Here is a 25,273-nt window from a genome sequence, read left to right as displayed (position 1 = left end):
TTGTTTTTTTATGGAATAATTGACGTTCAACTTAAAATAACGTCTGACTATTTCATTGCAGTTTTGTCAAGACAATTTTTTTTTTTTTTTTACACTATCTATTTAAGTATACAAATATTATGTATTGTGGTCTGTGCTTTCGTCCGTATGTCTCGGTCTAGAGACATTTAAACAAGAAAATAATATACCAAATTAAGGTTTTGACCCGAAATAGTAGTTCACCAAACATGTGATATTGTGATGAAGCACGGTGTCCTAGTATCTGGTGGCATTTTTGGGGATAATTACCTTTGGGGGTTAATTGAGGTTTTTTTGAGAAACAATCTCCAAAAAGTTTCAGACGATTATGATTGCGAGAATTGTTCTATACTTTTGATATAACACCGCAATATACTCACGGAGCTGTAAAATTTGAAGTGGGAACGTTAAATTAAATGTCACTTGAACGTGAGTTACACGTTCTCTGCACATCTAATCACTTTGAAATAACTCTCTGCGATTTTCGTAGTAGGCCTGTTGCAAGCAATTTTGTTGTTGCTATCCAACGTACTGTTTTTTTCAGTTGCAGTCCAAATGTTCTGCCCTTAATCCAGAACGTTTCAACTACTGCTACGTTAAACATGCAAGCAACAATCAATCAATCAGTCATTATCTCATAACTGTTAAATATGTTTGAATATTTATTGAAAGCTTTTGCTTTCTTAAGTTTGTTTTTTATTTCTGTTAGGCTCTTTCGCTTCTGACACATGTTTGGAGATACCTGCTTGTTTGAAATGAAAACATGCATACAAGATCTATTCATAGATTTTTAATCTCTGTATCCGATACAAGGCGCTTTAATCGAAAAAAAAAATGAAAACAACACTTTGTAAATCTAATGCGTCCGAAGCGCTTTTCTGGATTTACCTTCATCAGGAACGCTCACAGCCGAATATTTGAAAGCCAAGGATGTATAAAACCGAAACAGTCATACTTTTTCAAAAAAAAAAAAAAAAAAAAAGAAATGGGAGATGTCTACTTGGAAAACTTATCTCAGACATTTTTTTTGATGCAAGACACAGTGCCAACGTGGATGAACACATTTCTGTGATTAAATCAGACAAATAAATAAACTTAAAAAAGAATATACCTTTAAAGAATCAAAAAAAATTTGAATGATGAGTCGTTTTTTTTTTTCCAACTTGATAAATCAATTTATATATACATGATTTACTTATTAATAATAATATCTAGTTCCAATAAATCAAATATTATCTATTATCAGGAGTTTAACGCTGTTTTAAATTTAAGTTAAACATAAAAATAAATTGGTAGAATTATGTTACTTGAAATAACTTCTGCATATTATATATTTTGTTGCACATCTTCCATATCTAGAATTGATGTTCAAACGTTTCAGTTGCATATTTTTAAAGATAAAACAAGTGACTTGTAATTTTTCAAACAAAGAAAAAAATAAGATGTTATTAAAATTTATGAAACACAGTGTGTGCTCCTTCGTAATGTTACATGAATATTGTTATAAGCAAATGAACTTGGCGACTTACATCCAAATATATATGTTCCCTTCAGACGAAAATTGTTGATGTTATACTTTTCTTTTGTCATATTTGACACACTTGCATGTGTGCATGTTTTTTTTAAATTGTTTATCCATTGATTTGAAATATTGGCGGTTTTGATTACGTTTAAATACAAGGGGATTTGACCAACTGATAAATGAATTTCAAGAAAAAAAAATGAAAGTGAACCTGTATTTAAATATATAAGTAATCTTTTTACAAATTTGGTTTACACAAATGTATAAAACTCGTTATGTACCAAAGTAATACATACGCATCCCGACAGGTACAAACTGCTTGACATTTTAATGTTAGTGAGAACACTTATGTTATAAATACATATCACATGATGACATGCTTTTGATTGGAACGTAATAGACAAACATTCGGATATTATATAAACACGTTCATTGGGTGATTAGACAGATATTTGTTAGCAGATTGCATAAATCAAACAGGTAAATAAATATTTTGATAGATAAAGAAGACCCATATAAAAGGAAAACAAAGCAAAGCAAAAAAAAAAAAAAAAAAAAAAAACAATCATGCATGAATACAAACGCCAAATACAAGATTACCACCATGTACAAATCACTTAATCATGTTAGCCGAATAATCTGAACGTGGTTTAGGTATTTACTGTATGTTATATCATTATGTTAAATGTTTACCATAACAAACAAAATAGTTGACAGCAGTTTATCGCAACCGATGAAATTTTACACAGAATATGTATTTGAAAGGATAATGTAGCATTTTACAGAAAGGAAAGAAAATGTATCTTGACCTTCACATTTTTTAAGACATTTATTTAATGGAGAATATACAATGCATTTATCAAAAATAGATATTCCTTGACTTAAAACAATAAACTGTATGAAAATTAATAAAAAACAACAAAAAGTGATGGTTAAAAGGAAGCAGCAATATCAAACAAATATTATTCATAAGTGAACGTTTACACTAACATATATTATGTATTAAAATAATTGCCATCAATATATTCTTGAAGCAATACACCTAGTTTAACTAACGTACTCTATAATTTTAGATTGTACCATCTGGGAATGATGTTTTATTCCAACGAAAGCCACAGCAACATATACCTTGAAGAACTGAACAATGTTATGGTTAAGTTATTAATACCAAATACTGTATTTTTATTTGTGCTTTTACTAGCCAGTCTGGCTGGTAATGGTTTAGTTGTGTACGTTTATATATTCAAGATGAAATCAAAAACGGATGACAGATATTTCATTCCATGCTTAGCTGTTGTTGATATGATCGCATGCGGCCTTGGAGTATCATTTGGGATTTGTTTGAACTTTAATCCGTTGAACTTTCGAAAGGGCGTAATATGTAAATTGATCTGGAGTGCAAATCAATTTACTGCAACGAGTTCGGGTCTGATGCTATTAGCAATTGCTGTTCAACGGTATATTAAGGTCAGTCGACTATCGAACTCTTCTATGAGCCTACGAAGTAAACGATTGACAATTACAGCAATCATAATTGTATCAATTGTTATATCACTACCGTGTTTTGTCTTGTATGGCGAAACGGAGGTCCCATTGAAAAGCAAAAACAGAACAATTACGGGATACAATTGTGGCGCTTTGCCTTATGTGAACCAAAATTTTCAATTTGGTTATTCAGTTACGCTATTACTAATATTTTTAGCTGGAATATTTGCGCTCATCGCATTATATTGCGTATTACTTCGTATCATATATAAACAAGAATCTTTCAGGAAGAGAAATAGATCAACGATACGTTTTTTAGGCGTCAGTGTACATCATGGTTTCGAGAACAAATTTATAAAAGAATCTGGTTCAACTAATTTTGCAGATGCGGATTATTCTGTTGACAAATCTGAATCCTACAACACGGACATGGAATCAAAGACGACAAGCAACCAAAAACAGGGCACGAATGGAGGATTCGGCATGCCGGGTCATATATCTACTGCTCCCTCTGCAATCCATACAAGACGAACATCAAAATTAATTAGAATATTCAGTCGAATCAAACGCAAACATCGATTCTCTATAATGTTTTTCCTTATCACACTATTATTTTTTATCACCTATTTCCCTAGAATTGCGCTGATGATTATAGAATCTGTGATAACAAGTTTCTGGGATACGTTAACAGACGCTGAATACGTCGTAGTTTTATGTTTTTACAGAGGATATCTAATGAATAATGTTGTTAATCCTGTAATTTATTTAGTATTTGATACAATTTTTAGAACATCTTGCAAACAACTGTGTTGTAGAAATTGACGAGACTACAATAATTTAAAAAGGATTAATACAGCTATATTCTTCGAAATGTATTATTTATTCATTCATGGGATTCAATTTTAAGTAGCATTACTTCGATATACATTTCTACCCATTGTTATATTACCTCTGCGCAATTACACCCCATTGACATATTGGACATTCTGAAAAGATGACACATACGTCTATGCATACCTTTTCAGTGGAAGAGACCCCCGTGTAAAAATGAACAAAAATAAAAACCATATAGTATTACATACTAATTTTAAACAAATTCATTGCTATCTTTTCAAATATTAAGATGATTCTGTGTTCAGTGCATTCCATCTTCCTAGAAGACACTAACCATGCATACCAATTGAAGCATAAATGTACATTTATAAAACAACGACTTTGGTCATTGAATTATCAAAATAAAGATGACAAATAACTATACATAATTATGATCATTAAGTTACCAGAACACTTATGAATGACAAGAACACTTAATAGATACAGGTACTTGACCCACTCACGTTCATCACATATGAATAAGATGATGTAGTATGAGTGTTATTGAGAAAACTCCCCCTTTGACTTTGACCTGTGATTTTTTTTAAGGCATAGTATACATAAATGGGCAATGCTCTTGTATGTATTTTTAACTTTCTGAATTGCATCATAAAACCGCAAACAGATTTATGTCTATACCAGCTATGCTTACACAGATACAGTCGATTGAAAGTTTTTGAAATAATTCTATAGATGTACAGTATGTAAAATATGCATTTTTCCACTTTAAATTGCAATTTCTAGATATCCGTCTATAGACTTATTGCTATTAAAATTTTTTTTTTTAACAATATGAAAATATTATAAGATCACCGTTTTCATTTATATTGCCTACATTTTGCGTCATGAAGTTATTTTTGTTTTGTCGTTTGGACTTTCTTCACGCTGTATATAGCTGATTTTGACTTTTGATTTTTCGTTGTGATGTCATAGTTCTGTCCAAGGTTAGAGATGAGTTGAACTTTCATAACTATATATTCAGCCCCATCAAATTTGTTATATGCATGTCACAAATTAAGAGCTTGTAAGTTAGTGGTCGTCTATTATATTTGCAAATTTCGTTAAATGTTTTGTCATAAATCAGACTGTTGGTTTTCTGTTTTTCAAAACACTTCAAATCAAATATGAAGGTATTGATAGGGGTGTAATACCTCTTGAAGCTATACCATGTTGTTGAAGTGTTGGATTTGTGACAGGTGAAGTACATGTGTATTGCAACTAATGCATGCTACTAAATTTGATTACACTATGACTGCATTACGTATTGGGGGCGACTATAATGATATTCTTGTATATATTTCAGAGATAACTGTATTGTATTTGAAGCTTTGCGGACGTCCATCGGTAGTTTTACTGTCGCAAATTTAGTTTACCTGGCGACGCGTAGCGGAAACAGGTAAACGGTTTTTTGCGACAGTAAAACTACCGATTGACGTCCGCAAAGCTTCAAATACAATACAGTTATCTCTATTCTAATGCAAAATAAACAAATCATTCAATTTTAGTCATTATGATAGTGTAAATTTTTTTCATTAAACGAAAATTCCGCGAAATAATGTTATCTTATTTGGCGCCGAAACTAGGTGACGACATAAGTATGCTTCCGGCATCAACGTAAACACCGGGCGTTTTCTGGCTTCTTGTCCGCTTCAGAATGTAATAAAATTTGATAAAAAGAAGGTTTCTAGGTGCAAAATGTGAGTTTTTTTGCTTATTATTGGAGAAATTACATGTCAATACATTCTGGAATTCAAAATGTCGGCTTCCTTAGTTACAGACAGGGAGATAGAGAATGTTACGCTTATTGTCATCCAATCAGAACCATTGATACAAAATAATTGCATTAGAATACTTCTTTCATTGGCAGTTCTTTGCACTGTTACAGTCCCTGTAACGTAAAAGTTAACAATACGATCGATGCCTGAATCATGTGCGGACGATGCCCGAACAATGTACGGACGATACCCGAACAATGTATGTACGCTTCCCGAACGGTGTACGAAGGCAATCGAAACGCTGACCAAACAATGTACGGACGCTGAACGAATGATGTACGAACGAAACCATGTGAAATAAACCATACCATAAACGAAACCATAATCGCTCTCTCATCGTATGGTTTTGCGTACATCGTTTCGTTTAGCGTATATCGTATCGTTAAGCGTACATCGTTTTCTTTAGCGTACATAGTTTCGTCTAGCGTATACGGTATTTATAAAGAAAAATTAATTGTGTTCTGTTAGAATCTGCAACAATATCTTTTTATATAGGTAATCATAGACTTAACATTTAGATTGGATGGATATTTCATTGTTTTTGTTATCATTCAATAAAATATAATTTATCTGACTTTTCATCCAAATTTATCAACCTACAAAAATTATTAGAAAATGAATACTGAAATTAATGTATATATTTGTAACACTTTCAAGCATGTCCGATTCCCCAAAACGTATCTATTTTGCCCAAACGTGTCTTTTAAATTCCAAATCGCAAAACGTGTCCGATTTCACACCCCCAAACGTGTCCGATAGTTGTTTTTCGCTAATACGTGTCCACTTTAAAACGCCTGAATGTCAGAAAACTTTAAGCGCTATTATGTCCCCGATAACGTTTACGGTAATTCCATTACAGAAGACACGATTGTGGATGTCGGGTTTCAGTTGGATTCTAAAAAAGATTAAAGTCACTATCAGAGAACATAAATGCTGTATTTTGGACACAATTACCGGAAATTAAAAAAAGTAACGGCGTTGGAAGAAGAATTAGTTTGTTTAACACTGGTTTGTGATATTTAGCACATTACCAGTTTGATTTGCAACATATTGATTTACTCTTGACTGTAATTGCTTAATGTTCAGTTGCAAATATGTCATGCATGTTTAGAGCAAACATAAAAATTGCAATTAATTAGTTTTGTACAGTTAAATGTATCGCTTATTAAGTGAATTCTTTTGTACTAATATAGTCCGGTGATATCTAATTGCCATTGATATTGATAGATTTCTTATTAGCTCTTTAAAGTATGTACTGGTATTATTTTTTTTGTTTTAAAATACTTTGGGTTCGAGCATCACTAAAGAGACATAAACAAGATGAATAAATTTGCATTTATCATTAGCATCCCTGATACCAACTTTATAATTCATAATCGTTAATTACTTAAATGTATCGTCAAAATACGTTCAAAACTGTATGCTTAAATTCCTTTATACTTTTTTAAGACAGAATAGTCAATTCAGACACGCCTAAACATAAAAAGGTGTACTCGACTTGGGAATTTTTTCTGCCATGTCGACGGGGGCAGAGATGCAAATTAATGCTTTAAAAAGAATAATTTATTATCTTTCGTTGGAATTTTTTTCGGCGGAATTTATGCTTATGCACAAGAAATATCCACATGTATTTGCACCTACCACAATCGACTGTTTTGTGAAAATTTGTCTATAATTTATAACTTTACAAACGTCTCCGCCTTCTTTTACTTTAAGGGTCCCTATACTTTAGCATTAGTGTTCATTCAGTTATAGAGAAAGTCCAAATAACTGTCCATTCCTGGGAAATAAGGGAGCTTACACCCCAGTTCTAGTGTTATACTTCATATTTTCTATTTCTGAAACAAGTGTAAATTGAATAGATCTATTGTTACGAATAACAATGGATTTTGATAACAGGGTGTGACGTGCTCCTACATCCCGGAAACACAGTACATTGTTATTCATAACAATAGAAATTGTTTTAATAGCATGAACTTAAGATATTACTTAAGTGTTCACTACAAGTTGTTTCAAGACATATTAAAAAAACATATTTCAGGAAATTCCAATAGCGAAACAAATATTTAGCTTCTATTTTGAATTAAAAACAACATTTAGATACTCCTTTGCTTGAAGCTGAAATTTTAATCCCATATGGCAATGTCTTAAAGAACATACATGTAAAGAACTTTTATTTGAATTATACATTAAAAACATATAGTTTTCATTTGGACTAACTCTTAAGACTAATGATGGCACCAAGGGGCGGATCGAGCCAATTTTTAGAAGGGGGTGCCAACCCAGGATAAAAGGGGGTTCCAGCCATATGTCCACATTCTAAAACATTGATCTTAAAAATATGGAGATTCCAACCCAAGAACCCCCCCCCCCCCCCCCTTTTTGGATGACCCGAAAAAAGGGGGTTTCTTCATATGCAATCTTTTTTTTTGTATGTTAAGCGTGTCCGGTCGACGGGTTTCTAATCCAGACACCTACCCCTCAGTATGTTCGAATATGAATGTTTGTTTAATGTTGAGAAGAAAGGGGGGGGGGGGAGGGGCTTTTTGGATAAAACCGTAACATGTAAAACTACCTTAACTTAAAATGAAACATCATTGATCTGGCATTAAAACGCGATTCTCCAAATAATTTAACAATTTAGGAGAAAGCCTGAATATAAAAAAAGTTAATAATTTAAGAGTTACCAATATGAAAATTTTACTACTTAAAGGCCTATTTCCCCCTTCCTTTACCCTACAAGAAAACTTTCCCGTAAGCCGTTGATTGAATAGCGTCCGAATATTTCCAAAAACGTTCATGTAATATGATGCTGTCATGTGTTCAAACAGTTATTGGTCGATCAAATCGGTATACATTGTATATCATTTCATTTGCACGTTCGGGATGACCCTTCAACCCAAACTTCTGCGTCGTTCGGGTCAAGTAAGGTCACCCGGGCCGTGCAGACAAAATGCAATATACCAGTTTGCTTGTACCATAACTATAACATATTTGTGTGTCCAGTTGATGAAGGATAGAAACGTATTTTTACATACAATGAAATAACAACAAGGTGTATTTTCTCTAGGAATTAACCTTGCGATCTTCTATATCATGATTTTACTGAATTCAATAATGCACTGCTAAACTAATATTGAATTATTATATAAATAATGCTTAAACAATTGCTGAAATTATACTGTTGTCAATCTAAAAATAGTATACATGTACAACAAGAATAAAATTAATCAAATGATACCAGAGTGAATATATGTCTCTGATAGTAGCGAATCAATTTTTTTTATACTGAAGGATAAACCCTTATGTTACAATATTGCTGAAAACAATATTACATTCATAAGCAATTATAACAATATAAATAAGAAGATGTGGTATGAGTGCCATGCATAAAAATTTAACAATTATAGGTCAGAGTACGGCCTTCAACCCGGAGCCTTGGCTCACACCAAACAGCAAGCTATAAAGGGCACCAAAATGACTAGTGTTAAAGAAACTAAGGTTTCAACTCCCTCAGGCAAAGTTGACCTTGGATGAATTTGGCTATTTGTTTTATGTATTTTTGTCATATAGCTCTTCAACTGTTTCGGTACTTATACATCCCTCGGATTTCAAATGTTTGGCTTTGAGCATTCCTGATGAAGGTAAATCCAGAAATGCGCTTTGGACGCATGAAATTATTAAACGTGTTGTTTTCAATTTTTGACATCACTGGGTCGATACCTCTGCTGGTGGACTATCAGTCCCCGAGGGTATCATCAGCTCAGTAGTCAGTACTTCGGTACTGACATGATTTATAACAAACCTTTCTAAAACTGTCCATTTATAAATTTTGAAATTATAAAGAAACTAAAGTTTCAACTATCTCAGGCAAAGTTGACCTTAGATGAATTTGGCTATTTGTTATATGTATTTTTGTCATATAGCTTGGCTTTGAGCGTTCCTGATAAAGGTAAATCCAGAAAAGCGCTTCAGACGCATGAAATTATTAAATGTGTTGTTTTCAATTTTAAACAATTCAAACAGGAAACCAACGGTCTAATCTATAAAGAAAACGAGAAACATACCATTCAAAAATATGTTATTTGGACCAATCAGTCGACCGTGCAAGACCCTCATGGGTAGTCAAGGTCGTTAAAAACCCCCTCGTCGTATAATCAGTGGCACGTGTCCTAATTGTTAAGAAAAAGGACAAAAAAGTAAATACCGATTTGTAAAAAACACATTTTCAAAATTCACTGATTCAAACAGCTTGAGACTGTTTAATTTTTTTTTCTGTGTGTATATACGATGATCATAAAGTGTCCTGAGGGGGCATTTTTCACAAAAATATCTTACTGAAAAAATTGATCGCAAGTTATACTTTAATGTTCATGACTTACGAGTATTTGTTCTCGTAAGATTTCTTAAAAATTAATCGCTGAGCGGCATTAAGACGTACCGAAAAAAAATGAGGTTAACGTCAATAAACAAGCAACCCAACGACAAAAAATAACATTTAAGAGGCGTTTGACTATTATGAGTTGAACTTTAGAAATCTTTCAATGTCATGTAATTGTATTTAGGTTGGTGCGTTTTTCGATTTATAAAAATATCAATTAGACCATGTCAAATAGACAAAAAAAAAAATGAAGAAAGGAAAATATTCTCCAAATAAGAATACAAAAAATAAAATCAAATAAAGAAATATTATTAATTTACAAATACGTACCTAAGTGCATTTAAGAAAGAAGTTCTTTAATAAAGCAACATTTTGTCTTATTATTATCATTTCCATTTTTTTATTTTCATACTATTTTATTTGTGTTCAATGATACCCGATTTAGAGTTCTCGTGAATAAAAGTCACATGTACCATCTACAATATACGGAAATGACACGGCTGGGTATTGTAAAATTACTGAAGGAAGTTAAATGTCAAATTCATATCCCCGGGCGAAGAAGTAACCGGTTTATCAAAACACCGTTTTTACACAAACAAAAGTGTATCTTTCACGCTGTCTAGGCGGTGACTAAAAGTTTTTGCAATTTTTGTAGGTTTTTGATTTTGAATTGTAAATGAAGAAGTAAGAAGATCGCCAAAACCTTTTAAAGTGAATCGGAAAATGAGCTTTGCAGCCGTTTGTCTTACGATAAAAAAAAAAAGTTTTGTCCCTCGTTATGAAATTTTACAGAGGCAAAATGGAAAGGACATTTCCCCTTCGTTTTATATAGCAGGGTAGTTCATAGTGTAATGCTATTAGTTGCAGATTCCTTTTTTTCGGTAAGGAATGGTTTACAGTTCGAAATCTACATTAAGTGATTTTACATGCATATTAAGTGTATTGTATTGCTAAACGTTTCTCAAGATAAAACTTTTACAATCAGTATTAAGTATTTTTTTTATGACTTTATAAATTTTATGTAAATTATATAGTTCACGTTCCATTGATCTAAGGGTATTGTGAAGGTTAGTTTTCCAAAATTTCATAACATCGAATTTGAAATGATATTTACACAATACTTCAAAATATAAACATATTTTCCCCATTTCAATCCTAAAAGAAATTAAGAATTACACAATTAGTATAAAACAAAAATTATAATAACCAAGATAACTTAATTGACAATCGAAATGTATATTTTTACCATTTGTCTATTTGTTGTGTTTAAGTGTTGAATACTTAACATAATTACTTCTGCATATTTTATCGTGTAAGATTTTATTTGTTTAAAAAAATATGTGCATAGGTTATTTTGTTAATTTTAACGTTATATATAAAGGGTGGAATACTTGATGTCTCATCTGCTCACTACATGCACAACTAGATGAAAATGGGCACTCACTCCCCCGAGCTTTGAGTATTACAGTAGACTTCTAAAGTTTACTTGTATTGTATTTTACAGAGAATTTTTTTCTTTGGAAGACAATTTTTCCATTAAATTTCTTTTAGTTTATTACACAACGAACTAGATTTTTTCTGTATAATTTGATTGTTTGCTTATATAATTTTTCATACTTAAATACTATTCAACGTTTGTAGTAAGTTATAAATTTTAAATATTTTGGCCTTCATTAACTGTTGAAATTCGCATCTGGTCCAGTAACATTTGTACAATCATCTGAATTGAATTTTTAGTGATAATTGTTATATTTTAGATCTATATAAAAAAAAGCCTAAAACAAAACTTGGGTCTAACATTGCTATTAACGACATGTTTGACACCAACATAAATGACGGTTTAAATCAATGTTTAATTTTAAGATCATCTCACGGGTGACGGATGTTGTCATATTTGTCGTTTTATTTCAAGAAAGAATAAGCCGTCATAAAACGAGATAAAAAATTCTAATTGTCTTCCTTTTTTTTTAAATCAAGTTAAAAATATTTAGCTCCCATCGCTAATTAGGCTTATAAGTCAAAGCGAAACAACTATAGTTCTTCAAAATTTCTATAAAAATTACGGAATTCCATAATACTATGGAGTTCGCTAAGTGCCCCGACTGATAAATGAATGATAACATGATCTTCCGCGACGATATCGCCTCATACTTATTATCTATATTATAAAGGCCATAACTTATCGAAAATTTACATTCAGTGGCTATACAAAAATATTTGTTTTCTTAATTGGCATTCTTAAATGTTACTCGATCAATGTACCTTTTCACCTCTTCTACAAATGAAAAGGGCTTTCTTTTCCGAAAGATTGTTTGGTTGCAGGATTTTCTGTTTTTGTTTGAAATGTACTAGCAGATAACAACATATCAGTCTATTGCAAATAAATCATGTTAGTTTGATGAATGAAAAATCTGTATGCACTGACGCGAATCTCAAGTCTGTTGTTAACATGATATAAAGCTTAATAGTATGCATTATTGTCTGAAAAACTCACAAGTGACGGTGCTTATTATATGTAAAAACCTGCTCCTACAACTTTTAATCCTCATCCTTTAAACGTCGCAGGAGGATTGCATATATGTTGAAGTTATTAACCTGCTATTATAGGGGTTTTTTTTAAGGCTTTTTTAATTAAAAATTTATTTGTATTGTGGTCCTGTCATGTGATGTTGTCGTTTTGGTGTTGTGTTTGACGTTGCCATTAAAGCGGGAGGTTTGGCATGCCACAAAACCAGGTTCAATCCACCATTTTTTTCTTAAAATGTCCTGTGCCAAGTCAGGAAAATGGTCCTTGTTATATTATAGTTCGTTTCTGTGTGTGTTACATTTTTAATGCTATGTTTTTGTTGTGTCGTTGTTCTCCTTTTATATTTGATGCGTTTTCCTCAGTTTTAGATTGTAACCCGGATTTGTTTTTATCTCTATCGATTTATGAGTTTCGAACAGCGGTATACTACTGTTGCCTTTATTTATCTCCAATTTTTCTGGACTTGGGAACTTAGTAATTTTTTAGCAAAATCTAAAACTCTGCATTAGTTTCATGTAATCAAATATTCCTCTATTTGTCAACCCAGATGCCTGAAACTTCTCAGACAGATTACATACACTTTAACGGTCTGCAACTGCTTTTATGGGGCTGTTTTCCCATTTACCCGAATTGAGGAACCTGGTCATTTGAATGATTTAAAGCAAAGTTACTAATGACGGTTCATATTATTTTCATTAACGTTATACATGAAACTACCAATTATTTGTATTCAACTCCCATAACAGTTATCGGCATTGATCGTTTGAACTTTTACAGAGTGATTGCAGATAGATTCTGCATTTACTATAATGGAATTGCTTTAGAATTTTTTCCAGACTTTTGAGTTTAGTCCTTTTTCAGCAATATAGAAAAAGAACCATTCTGCACAACCAGCTCATTTGAGTCTTGGATCAAATTGTACATTAACATTTTCGAATTTCATGTGCTGTTCATTTTTTTAAACTCCAGTTTTTTTTTTTAAAGCGACCAAAACCAGAGACTCTCAATTTGCGAATTGTTGTAAAATGAGTTTCATATATTTAATGTAATGTGCAAATTGTTTATTGTTATTATTGTTATAATTTCAGAATGACGATAGTATTCTTTCTGGTATTTCTTTGCATTGTTATACGTTGCCAATCATGTTGTAGAAAAGGAATTAACACCGTTGTACCATCAAAAACCTTTGTACCATCCAAAAACTTATTTCAATTGAAACCATTTGTACCCTAAAAAAATCGTTGTACTGTAATGGATATGAAGGCGGTACACATGGGCGTGGTTCCAGACCATTCTGAGTAGCGTGTAAGAAAGCTTCAAACAAAGGAAATCGGAAAAGCAATGGGGATTGTCCTAAGAAAGACCAAAATGACTGTACATATACAGGAAATCCACATCCGTGTAGGGAATATAACAAAAAACAGGTCAAATTTTATCAAGAACTAATTAAGAAATAATTTATGGGGGCTTGAATATATCGTGATTTTACCACGGGTTGGCCCTCTATGACAAATATTTGACCCTGAGCGATAGCGAGGGGTAAAATATCGGCATAAAGGGACAACCCGTGGTAAAATCACGATATATTCAAGCCCCCATGAATTATTTCGATTCTAATAGGACAAATACGGCAATTGTTTTGGATCGAAGCGCTCTAGATGAAGGCATTCCCATAAATAAACGCACTATTAAATTGACGTAAAAGACCGGAGCAAACTGAATAAATGACATGCTCAAACTATTTAGATAGTATTTAGATTGGTTTGGATGAATCTAAATGATAATTGTACTTATATGTCTTATATGTATACAAAAAATGGCTTATATAACACATTTTTGCATCGTTTGTTTACGTTTCCTTGTTGTGATGATTTTCGGTTTCACAAGCGTGTATTTTCCCGTAAAATGCTTATATTCTTACGTCATCGTTCTATGACGTCGGGTAGCTCATTATTAAAAAAAACATATGACGCGGGAGTACGATTGGAACAGCCCAAACAATATATTCATATTTTACCACGGGTGTGTACTCAAAGCGTTTGAAGAACGTCGTGTTAGAATTGCCAGTATTGCTCCAAACCAATGTAGTAATGTGAATCTGCCGGATGCGCCTTGTCCAACAGGTCAATTTAAAACTAGAAAGACATGCAGTGATATTATGTATGTGTAGAATAGTAAATTTTATACAGCACGATCTTTATTATTTTCTGTAGTATTCGAGATAACTTTTTAACTTTTTAATTTTTCAATGTACTAATAAATACTTTGAAATACAGTCATGACAGTTCCTCATTTGCAAATGAAATGAAATTAGAACAATTGGAGCTTCTGGAATATCCACCCCTCCATGTTTCTTTTTTTTCACAGCAAGCATTGTGAAAATGGCTAGATCTCTTATTTTAAATTTCAACTTTTGCAGTGGAAAAAAACAACAATACACGTAAACCAATTTACACAACAATCGAAAATGTAGAGCATGAATATTTACTCTAACAGAACGTAACTTATAAATAAATAAATATAACTTATACGATAGAAAAGAGACATATTATGAGATAGCATACGAAAGAAAACGACGGGTGTCACATGTGGATCAGGATCTGCTTACCATTCCGAAACACATGAGATCACCCCAAGTTCTTTATGAGGTTCGTGTTGCTCAGTCTTTATTTTTCTATGTTGTGTCTTGTGTACAATTGTTTATCTGTATCTTTTCTAACCATGGGGTTGTTAGTTTATTTCGACGTATTAGTTTGAATGTCCCTTTGGTATCTTTTGCCTCTATTATACTAACAAAAATAGGTTGATTGACGAAATAAACGCTTGACGGACACCAATATTCACTACCTTAATTCCCCAGACGAAAACAAGGGCCCAATTGTTAAGGAATATGGGTCCATCTCTTACAGTGATCTGCCAGCCAATTACTCATGCAACATTTGAATCCGACAGCATATTTGTCCGACAACTCATCATTCCAACAATATAAGGAAAGGATGATAATGAATTCAATTCAGGACAAGATTTTTTAATACTGATTGCTTATTTTTTTATCTAATATATGTTTAAGGGGATGGGGGTAGGATCGGAGAAATCTTAACACGAATCTAATGTTAAGCTTGGAAGGGTCAGTAGGGATAGGAAAAAACATTATGATGATGACGATGCTTGTTCAACAAGATATGACCAGTTTTAAATCTCTGTATCTGATACAAGACGCATCAATGGAAAATGCATCATACTCTTACACACACAATTTTGGTGATTTTATCTGAAAAATAAATCAACAGAAACAAGAACATACATTTGAAAAAATTCAAATGCATTTGAATAATGAGTCGTTGTTCGAATTGACAAACAACCTTCATACATACATGATTTACTAATTAATAGCAATATGTAGTTGCAATCAATCAAATAATATACCAAGAGTGTAACGCTGTTTTATATTTAATTTACATTAAAAAAAACATTGAAATTGGTAGAATTATAACTTGAATGTACCTCACATCGCCTCACATCTTCCATATCTTGAATTGATATTCGAACGTTTCAGTTGCAGCATTTTGAAAATTAAAAAAAAAAAAAAAATAATTTGTTATTTATCAAAAAAATAAAAAAATAAAGTGAACCTTCAAAATCCATGAAACATAGTGTGTACACCTGCGTAATGTCACATTCATATTGGTAAGTGCAATTAAATTTGACGTCTTACATCCAAATATATATCTTCTCTCAAGATGTAAATTGTTGATGTAATATTTTTCTTTTGTTATATTTGGCACGGTTGCATGTCTGTGTTTTTCCTAATCATTTGCTTGAAATATTAGCGGTTTTGATAACGGGGAAAATTTATGTACCAAGCTAGGAATATGAGAGTTGTTTTTCACTCGTTCTGTTGGTTGATAACGGTAGATTTTGTCAGTATTTATGTACTTTCTTTTTTCTTACCTTGGAGCTTGTTATTTTTCTAATATTTTTTTTTAAATAAAACGCGATCTATAAAATAACATATATAATTTAAGAAATCAAATTGAAAATGAATCTATATTTAACAGTATAAGAATTTTCTTTACAAATTTGGTTGACAAAAGTACCAATAGGTAAAATAACAAGAATACCGAAGTCTATGGTAGCCGGATGCGGCCATTTCGCGTTTTTGCGTTTTCTCCTTTCACTTTGCAAACGCAAAATCGAGAAATCGGGAAATCAGAAAATCGAGAGGCGAAATCGAGAAATCGGGAAATCGAGAAATTGGGAAATCGAGAAAGCGAAATCGAGAAATAGGGAAAACGAGAAATCTGGAAATCTGGAAATCGAGAAATCGAGAAAGCGAAAACGCGAAATCGAGAAATCTATTCCCCGTTTTCGCCTTCGTGATTTCTCGTTTTCGCTTTCTTAATTTTCGATTTTTTGATTTCCCGATTTCCCGATTTCCCGATTTCTCGATTTCTGGATTTCCCGATTTCCCGATTTTTCTATTTCCTCGATTTCTCGATTTCTCGATTTCTTGATTTCTCGATTTCTCGAAGAAAGTGAAAGGAGAAAACGCAAAAAGGCGAAATGGCCGCATCCGGCCACCATAGAATTCCAAAGAAAATTCTAAACGGAAAGTGCTTTATAAAATGGCAAAATCAAAAGCTCAAACATCAAAAGCTCAGTTATCAAATGAATGGAAAGCAACCTCCTTCTGTACCAAGTAATACGTACTCATCCCGACATGTACAAACTTCTTGACATTTTAATGTTAGTGAGAATACTTATAAAAAAGCATATCACATGATGACATGCTTCTGAGTGGATATATATATATTTTAAGATTTATCTATCAAGTGAAATCAAAATGGAAAATTACGGTGAGATAATTTGTAAATTTGGGTGTTAAATTTTAAAGGTTAGTATGCTTCATTACATCAGTAAATATAAGTGACAAAAATTGGATATAATATAAGCACGTTCATTAGGCGATTGGACATATATTTATAAGTAGATTACATAAATCAAACAGGTAAATGAACATATTGATAGATAGAAAATACCCAAGAAAAACAAAGCAAAGAACAAAAGACATTCGTGCATGAATACAAAACCAAAAAAAAGATTACTCGTAGGTATGATTAACTTTATTTTGTTACAATAGCCCGGATGTTGGTTAAGTCACAACTCATGTGTTTACTGTATCTTAATATCTGTTGGTTGAATGTTTACCGTCACAAACACAGTCAGCTGTCTAAGTTTGTCGTAACCTATGAAATTTCCATATCATATTTAACTGAACGGATAATGTAGCATTTTATAGTAATGAAAACAATTCAAATTGACCTTCACAATTTTTAGTCATCATCATTTCTTGTTTCATTTCAATTTATCCTAACTGTTTTTGTGTATATGTAACAATACCTTCAAAACATTTAATTTTCTATAGCTAACATGATGACATATTATTTTTCTTTCTGGGTATTCATGACAGCATTCTGTATTTATTATCAATTTAATTTTTTTTAAATTAACATCTCAAGTTGGTGTTTAAAAAAAATAACAAAAGAAAAAAAAAAAACAATACATTTCATTCTTTACCAATGCGTATATGGATACATATTATGAAAAATACGGACTGTAAAATAGTATAACACGTAAAATGCATTCATTACACTGTCTTGGTGTTATTTAAACCCACTTTAAAGTGTTTTTTGAATCTTCAGCAATTCAAAAATGCTGTTATCGCACAGTAACTTTCATTTTTGAAAAATACCGCGAATGCAAAACACATATAACTGTGTAGTACTACCTAAAGATAACCGGGTAACGGATACCGGATAAATATTTATCACCCGGTAACGGATAACATTCATATATACTATATAAATAGAGTGCCATTATAAGTTTCGCAATCTGTTTCTGATGACAATTCATGAAGGATCGAAACCGATTAGGCTATGAATCATCATAAGGCACTGTCAATAATGTGTTTTAGCGTTAATTACTATTTATAAGAACTTTGGGATACTTGCAATGACATTTTGTCCTATTATAAATGCCAAGGGTTTCATCCGAGCTCCATTTTTTAATTCCAAAATCGTTGTCTGTTTCAATTAAAACCTCGCTTACGCAGATAACTGTGTAGTGTTCATAAATGTAGTGCAAAACAATAAACACCAAATACTATGAATCGCTTAAATGAAATAGCACTTTATAAATTGTGGACATCCGAAGCGCTTCACTGTAAAAACCAATGATTTTTAAAAGTTTGTTTCATAATTCGCTATTTAGCATAATATTAAACACTTATTCATTGTTATTGTTCGCGTTAGATTGAAAATATATTTGAATAGGTATTAAATTTAATCGCTATAAATGTTGTTTTGTTATACATCTTTGGCATTAGAATATATTATTTGGAGCTTTCCTGATTAATTTCAACACAAAAAGGCGAAAAGTACGCACGAAATATATAAACTGTAATTTTGTAGCGAAAGCGGTTAAATACACTAGATATGCTAGATTTAAAAACAGAAAACAATTATCAATTCATTCCGCTCATTTGTCCAAGACAGGCAACACAAAAAATAACTGCGACAAGGGCCTTTTGACAAGTACAATCCATTATTGCAAGTTGAAAACCAAACGTATGATAAAGTTACACAACACTTTTGTTTTATAAAGGCAACATTAGTATGCCGCTTTCAAAAGTCATAAATTGATTGAGAGAAAACAAACCCGGGTTACAAACTAAAACCGAGGGAAACACATCAATTATAAGAGGAAAACAACGGAACACAAGAAACACTAAAGTGCAAAAAAAAAAAAAAAAACAACGACTAAATACATAGAAACATACTATTTATTTATAATTGTTTTATAACATCACGAATTGGTTAATCCATACGATGTGTCTTTGTCCAAACTAACTAAGGACATTTTTACCTCGTCTTAGATTGTGGTTTGCCATTACGTCGTCTGATCTTTTAAGTACCGAACGTGACCTATTCCCGATTGTGACTGTTTTGCTGAGTGTGAATTTGCATTGCTACAAGACGTGTCACTGTATTTTGCTATCCAAAATTCTTGTATTTAGTTTTGTTGTTATATGTGTAATGGTCAAATGTCTTATCATTTGTAGTTGTAATTCTTACTTTTTTATGTTCTATTCGTGTGTGAGTGTAAAGATAATTTATCACCCAGTTCATTTATAAGATTTTAGTTTGGGTCAACTAAACTTACACTATGTATATGGTTTTCAGTTTGATTTAGAAGAAATACCGACATAGCTAGATAATACAATTAATTATCTAAATACTAACACAATTTTAAATTAATAAGTATTGTAATTTTCATTGTTATTAAATACATGTAATATCAATATTACAAACCCAATCTTGAACTCTATCCTATTTCTCGGAATTTTTTGAAATATACCTGTGACGTCACTTTTGTGTGACGATCTATTCGGCTGACATACAATGCGTTGTTCGGCTGTGCTGTTTTTATGTGCTGATCTAGGTTGTTTTACGTATTCGTTTTTATTCTGTAGTTAGTCACCACTTCGGTGTTAACATGTATATCAATTATATGGTCATTTTTATATTTTATAAATTTACTGTTTGCAAAAAAATGTATTATTATAAATACTAAATATTTTCGTATCCCTGGCAGATAACCTAGCCGTATTTGGCACAACGTTTTGGAATTTTGGGTCATCAATGCTCTTCATCTTTAGGCCTGGCACCTTTGATAACTATTAGCTTGTCGTAATCTTCTATTGTATTGTTTATTTGTGTGTTTCTCTGTCCTGTATGTTCTTCAATTTATTTGTATTGTAGTCCTGTCATGTAATGTTGTCATTTTAGTGTTATATTTAACATTGCCATTAAATCGGGAGGTTTGGCTAGCCACAAGATCAAGTTTAACCCACCATTTGTTCTTAAAATTTCCTGTACCAAGTCAGGAAAATGGCTATTGTTATCTTATAGTTCGTTTCTGTGTGTGTTGCATTTTAGTGTTTCTGTTGTGTCTTTGTTCTCCTCTTATATTTGATGTGTTTCCCTCAGTTTTAGTTTGTAACCCGGATTTGGTTTTTCTTAATCGATTTATGAATTTCGAACAGGGTATACTACTGTTGCCTGTATTTATAATAGTGCAAATGGAGTACATTTTTATATACTTTGACTAAATCAACTGGATTTTCAGTAAACTTCAGCTTAAGAAACACATGGCAAAGGTTTTGTCTAGCTATTTTATTTGTTAAACCTAATAAACTATCACACAATCGTTTGCTATACACATTTCATCTTAAAAAAACATTAAAATATTACCTGTATTTATTGAAATCTGTGAAAATGTGTGCCAACGTGATAACAAAAAAAAACGAAATAGGCATTTTTCGATAAATTCATCATTTTAACAATGATCTAATGCGATCATTGCTGTTTAATACTAATATTACATTTCTTCTATATAGAAATAGGTACTAAATTGGAGCAATTTACATTCGGGTTATCGGAAAATATCGTCGTAAAAAAAGTCACAGTAATGCTAGGTCATCGATTTAATGATCGTCTTGTATATTTTTTGTAACTGACGTAAGACAACCTCTATTAATCAATGTAATAAGCACTATCCTATGATCAACTATGTGCAAAATATACTAGTTTATACTGCATGGTACATTTTAAATAAACAAATACAAAATGCGAACAAAAATATAATATACCAAAGTTAAGTTTGAAAGGGGTTTGCTGTTGAAATTAACAATAACATGATTTGGTGTTTGACGTTTTTCAAATGAAAATATATAAGGCATTCATTAATTCTAAATATCCACGAACTTGTTAGTAAGGTACACACATGTAAATTATAACTTTTTTTTTCGTTTGAAATGCATGAGAAAAAATAAATGTCAAACTATATAAAAAATTACCAAGCAGCAAACAAAATTGTGAATTTGTAAGAGCATTTTAAACATAACATTACATAACAAAATAATTGCAATCAATAAGTGATTGAAGCACAATATCGAGGTTAACATATGTATTCTATAATTTTAGATCAAAGCATATGGGAATGATGTTTTATTCAAACGAAAGCCACAGTACAATATATTTTGAAAAACTTAACAATGCCATGGTTCAGTTATTAATACCAAATACTGTATTTCTATTTGTGATCGATAAATTATTTGCCGAGTGCTTTTACTCGCCAGTCTAATTGGTAATGGGTTAGTTGTGTACGTTTATACTTTCAAGATGAAATCAAAAACAGATGACAGATATATTATTCCATGCCTAGCAGTTGTTGATATGTTCGCATGTGGCCTTGGTGTATCATTTGGGACAATGATGAACTTTAATCCGTTGAACTTTCGAAAAGGCGTCATATGCAAATTGATCTGGAGTGCAAATAAATTTACTGCAACAAGTTCGGGTCTGATGCTTTTAGCAATTGCTGTGCAACGGTATATTAAGATCAGTCGACTATCGAACTCGTCCATGAGCTTGCGAAGGAAACGATTGACAATTACAGCAATCATAATCGTATCAATTGTTATATCACTTCCGTGTTTTGTCTTGTATGGCGAGGCAAAGGTTCCATTGAAAAGTGAAAACAGAACAATTACGGGATACAATTGTGGCGCTTTGCCTAATGTGAATCGAGATTTTCTATTTGGTTATTCAGTTATACTGTTACTATTATGTTTGGCTGGAATTTTTGCACTCATCGCAATATATTGCGTATTACTTCGTATCATATATAAACAAGAATCTTTCTTAAAGAGAAATTGGTCAGCCCTACGTTCTGTAGGCGTCAATGTACATCATAGTATCGCAAATCAGATTATGAAAGATTCTGATTCAACTAATTGTGGAGATGCTAAATCTTCTGTTGACAAATCTGAATCCCACAACACGGACAATCAATCAACGTCGACAAGCTACCAAAAGGACGACACAAATGGAGGATTCGACATTAAGGGACATAGGTCTACTGTTCCTTCTGGAATCCAACCAAGACGGACATCAAAATTAACCAAAATTCTTTGTCGAATCAAGCGTAAACATCGATTCTCTATAATGTTCTTCCTTATCACATTATTATTTAGTATCTCCTATTTTCCTAGAACTGCGTTGATGATTGTAGAATCTGTGATAAGTAATTTCTGGGATAAGTTAGCAGATGCAGAATACGTCATAGTTTTATGTTTTTACAGAGGATATCTAACAAATAATGTTGTTAATCCTGTTATATATTTGATTTTTGATACAGTATTTAGAACATCTTGCAAGCAACTGTGTTGCAGACATCGATAAGACCACATAATGGTCAAATGTATAAACACGTATATATTTTTCTAATTGTAATATTGATCTAATTACAAAACTTCATAATTTATTTTCTTCATTTCTTCAATAGCATTCTGAAATCCAGAATATTTGCGACATACTTTGAATAAAATATGTTGCAAAAGATGGCATAAAATCGGAGGTATCAGCATTCCCTGTTCACCTTCATTTTAAATACAAAGATCCAGTAAACCACGATTCTTTCAATAATACAGACAATCTGATATATTTAGCTGGTTATTCAGATCTTATTTTCCTTTCATATGTTTGCTTATTTGTCAAAAGAAACTTTCAGAAATTGTTCATTAATTTCAAATTCCCAAGCTTTCATTTGGTACAAATTAACCCAGACAGTGTACTTATTTGCAAAGATACAGGTATGCGTAGAATCAATTCAATACAAACAAATGCATGCTTTTATCTAAAGTCCTCAGTTCAACCTAACGAAATCAACGCAAAAGCATACATACACTATTTTAAACAAGAATGCCGATTACAAAAAGCATGAACTAAATATGTATGTGCAGATAAGCAACCAATCCAGTATCCCCCTTATGTTCATAAGGAAGAAGCTGTAAATTTGATGTTTGGAAAGGAGCGACTAGGTTGGAGATAAAGTAGAAGCTTTTTCACTTGTTTGCTGAAAAGCTTGGCACGGAGGATAAAACAGAAATTTTAAAACAAATGTTTCTTTTGTTATTATAAAACGTTCTATTGCATAGCGTAAAATGTGCTTTCACTAATCAAAATTTATTTGTCACATAATGCCGTAAATAATGCAAATATACTCTCAGACCGTTAGTTTTGTGTCTTTCAGTTTCATGTAAGCTATGTTTGTTGTGTGCTTTGAACCGATATGATGAGTAAAACAGTTTTAAACTGATTAGGACAGTGTATTATTTAGTTTACATAATACTGTCCCATGTTAGAGATGGATTAAACGCTCAATAATATATATTTAGCCTCTTCAATATTTTGTATATGTATCACCTAAACCAAGAGCATGTATTTAAGAGATTGTTGCTGATTTTATAATGAATGCTAGTGAATTTGAAACCAGTGTAACCGGAATATATATTTGGGAGGACACTAATGATTTTCTTGTATATATTACTTCTGTCACTGACAGTTTTTTGCGCTGTAAGCAACAGTATATGTACAATAACCTTGATTTGCTTTTCAGTGATAATGTTTCTATAAATTGTAACGCCCACCTTAACCTTGTGCTATTTATAGCAGGATAACCTATATATGAAGTAATGAAATTACAATGTATACAATTCTCAGTTGTTATTAAAACAAAGTTGCCTTAATCTGACTAAATGTGAACCAGATCATAAAGACATACTTGTATTTTCTGCAGCTTGTACCCAGTTAGGTCTTCGCATTTTTGCCCGCTGTGACATGTATTAATCCTTGTTATAATTATTTGAATTGTTTCACCGACTCTTTGTTCATTTAAAAAAAAAAACAACGTCATTTGTCTTTTCTCATGTTAGATGTTTTCTTAATAATTCTTAACTGGAAAATTTAAGAAAGGTTTGTTATAAACCATATCAATACCGAAGTACTGACTGCTGAGCTGATAATGTCTTTCGGTACCGTACGTATACATTGAAATAAAACATATTATATACATGTAGCACTATAACCTCTGTTCACAATAATTGGCGAAGCCTAATAAAGATATCTTTTGTTTTTATGTCAAGGATATACATAAGACATGTTAAAACATCATGGTCATATCTTGTTAACTTGCTAAAAATAAAAAAAAGGTGATAGGGTATGATTGCAAATGAGACAACTATCCACTAAAGTTCAAATGTAGTGGATGTAAGCAATTAGATGCAATCGTACGGCCTTCAATAATGCTAAAATCCAATTCCGTATAATCTGCTAAAAAAGGCCCTGACATGAAAAATATAAAACAATTCAATTGTAAACACTAATGACCTAATTTATAACAAAACATTTACTAGTAACGAAAAACAAATATGACAGACATGAACCAACGCCAAACCCTAAACTACAGGCTCCTGATTTTGGGCAGGCACATGCAGAATGTTAACATATTTTTGAGCGCTTAAACTCTCCCCTACCCTTAAAAAGTGGTGTAACAGCACAATATAAGAACAAACTACAATGTATCAGTTGGAAAAAGCTTGAATCATCAAATCGATACCAAGAAAAACATTAAACAAAAAGAGTGACTGGACATAGCAGGGCAGGTATATATCAATCCCTCATCCCTTACAAAAAAAAACACTAAGTAAATATTCGAGATTACTCGCAGTTACCGACAGCTAGTTCAAAAGCCAATGACAACTAATAAAACAATCATGTATCTAAGACTAA

At 32.0% G+C, this 25,273-nt stretch overlaps 2 protein-coding genes and 1 pseudogene across 2 annotated transcripts; all 3 read left to right on the top strand.

Annotated features, from left to right (window-relative positions):
• Positions 1-25,273, top strand: part of LOC127723759 (uncharacterized) — a 148,785-nt pseudogene that overhangs the window by 40,372 nt on the left and 83,140 nt on the right.
• Positions 1,916-4,478, top strand: LOC127723756 (alpha-2 adrenergic receptor-like). The gene is made up of 2 exons (XM_052230508.1): positions 1,916-2,020; positions 2,614-4,478. The coding sequence occupies exon 2, from the start codon at positions 2,630-2,632 to the stop codon at positions 3,845-3,847; it is 1,218 nt and encodes a 405-aa protein (XP_052086468.1). The 5' UTR covers positions 1,916-2,020; positions 2,614-2,629; the 3' UTR covers positions 3,848-4,478.
• LOC127723758 (alpha-2 adrenergic receptor-like) lies at positions 21,726-22,967 on the top strand. Its single transcript, XM_052230509.1, has one exon. The coding sequence runs from the start codon at positions 21,824-21,826 to the stop codon at positions 22,883-22,885; it is 1,062 nt and encodes a 353-aa protein (XP_052086469.1). The 5' UTR covers positions 21,726-21,823; the 3' UTR covers positions 22,886-22,967.

This window comes from Mytilus californianus, unplaced genomic scaffold (genome assembly GCF_021869535.1).
Source record: "Mytilus californianus isolate M0D057914Y unplaced genomic scaffold, xbMytCali1.0.p SCAF_13, whole genome shotgun sequence".
Taxonomy (NCBI): domain Eukaryota; kingdom Metazoa; phylum Mollusca; class Bivalvia; order Mytilida; family Mytilidae; genus Mytilus; species Mytilus californianus.
The sequence above is the reverse complement of the archived record's forward strand: the minus strand, read 5'-3'. Positions and strand labels throughout refer to the sequence as shown.

What these genes read in the sequence shown, in the direction of transcription:
- LOC127723756 (XM_052230508.1), top strand. Translation starts at nt 2,630, where the DNA reads ATGATGTTTTATTCCAACGAAAGCCACAGCAACATATACCTTGAAGAA.
- LOC127723758 (XM_052230509.1), top strand. Translation starts at nt 21,824, where the DNA reads ATGAAATCAAAAACAGATGACAGATATATTATTCCATGCCTAGCAGTT.